This window comes from Ictalurus punctatus, chromosome 8 (assembly GCF_001660625.3).
Source record: "Ictalurus punctatus breed USDA103 chromosome 8, Coco_2.0, whole genome shotgun sequence".
Classification (NCBI taxonomy): Eukaryota; Metazoa; Chordata; class Actinopteri; order Siluriformes; family Ictaluridae; genus Ictalurus; species Ictalurus punctatus.
The window spans coordinates 1,522,501-1,524,026 of record NC_030423.2 but is presented as its reverse complement, the minus strand read 5'-3'; the positions used below and the strand labels follow the sequence as shown (position 1 = coordinate 1,524,026).

At 41.3% G+C, this 1,526-nt stretch overlaps 1 protein-coding gene across 5 annotated transcripts in view; it reads right to left on the bottom strand.

Annotated features, from left to right (window-relative positions):
* Window positions 1-806: 806 nt before the first annotated feature.
* The window catches only part of jakmip1 (janus kinase and microtubule interacting protein 1), a 25,484-nt gene continuing 24,764 nt past the window's right edge, over window positions 807-1,526 (bottom strand). For 3 of the 5 annotated variants that reach the window (XM_047157016.2, XM_047157017.2, XM_053682341.1), the window contains exon 20: window positions 807-1,491. In XM_047157016.2, coding sequence (XP_047012972.1) covers window positions 1,228-1,491 — 264 coding nt within the window. In that variant the 3' untranslated portion in view covers window positions 807-1,227. The remainder of the gene's footprint in view (window positions 1,492-1,526) is intronic. The other 2 variants (XM_053682342.1, XM_053682343.1) reach the window with 1 other exon arrangement.

The following is a 1,526-nucleotide window of genomic DNA, read 5'->3' as shown; positions in this document are numbered from 1 at the left end:
ATCTAGAAATCGAAGACACTAAATAAACGCCCTTTACTACTAAGACCATCACTACAGGGAGCCCCAAAAGTCTTCCTACGTGGAGGAAACGAACACTTTTTCTTTTTTTTTTAAAACCAAAAATATCGACCAAAATGGTTCATACTCAGTTTATATTATTATTCTCTTTTTCCATTTAGCCTTTAAGAACGCCTTCGACGAAAGAAGAACATACTGAAATCATGTGTGTGAGTGTGTGTGTGAGTGTGCCTTGCGATGGACTGCCATCCAGGGTGTACCCCGCCTTGTGCCCCATGCTCCCTGTGATAGGCTCCAGGATTCCCCGTGACCCTGAAGAGGATAAAGCGGTATAGAAGATGGACGGATGGATATTGAAATCATTCTCATGGCCGGATCAGGAAGCTGTCGCGAGATGGATTAAATCACACGCACGCGTGTTAAGACGAGTTCATCACGACGTGGGACGACCCTTTGTTGTTTTGTAAATCGAGTTACACGTATTAAGAGTGTAATGGGAGTGTAATGTAGGTTTGAATTTGCATTACACGGTAGTTATACGTACTCTCTTACGGTATTAGCAGTCATACACCTTCATTGAAATGATCCAATCCGGTTCACGGGCTTCGTTTAGCGTTCGCATCAAACATCACAACAAGGTACGCTGTTCACAACCGCTCTTTACAACCGTCGTGAACAGAAGAGCATCTCAGTATACCTCCAGACAACCCCAAACGACTCGGCAAGGCGTACGAAAGTGAAGAGCACTGCCTTCGACCGGCTCGTGAGGAAATAAACGACAGCCACCATGAAGAAAATACAACTTTATTTATTGAAACTAAAAGCAGATATTTAGACAAGTGTTGATGTGGGTTTAAATAATTATTATAACAAATATTTCCGTTAAAATTAGATCACTTTATATATTTCCATTTACTTTAGAGAGACTGAGTGCTGAGTGGAGCAGCTTTACCTGGATGTGTTGTTGTTGTTGTTGTTGTTGTTGTTGTTGTTGACTCATTGGAAATGCATAAAAATATTAAAAAGGTCATAAAATAACTGAGGAATGTTTGACCAGAGTTCAGTAGGGAAAAAGAAGTCCGATACATCCATTCAGATAGATACTGCACCTGTGTGTGTGTGTGTGTGTGTGTGTGTGTGTGTGCATACATGTGTTTGCGTATGTGTGTATGTGTGTGTGTGTGTGTGCTTAAGGCCAGAGAATAAAAGCTAGAGAGAAAAACAGGAACAGGAATAAAAACTGTAAATCATAATAAACATAAAGGGATTTGAACAGGAGAGACGGGAGAGAAAGGAGAAGTACGTTTTAGTACATCTTACACAAATTCCGCACGTCATCACAGTATATCCGTCCTCAGTGCGAGAAAGATCTGAATACAGGTCGTACGTGGCTGCAGTCATACACACCTTCTCTTCGATCTCTTTGATTTGTCGTCTCTGCATATCGATCTTGTCCTCCAACTCTCTGATCCTCTTTGACACAAAGCAAGGATTTGGAAATGAATACG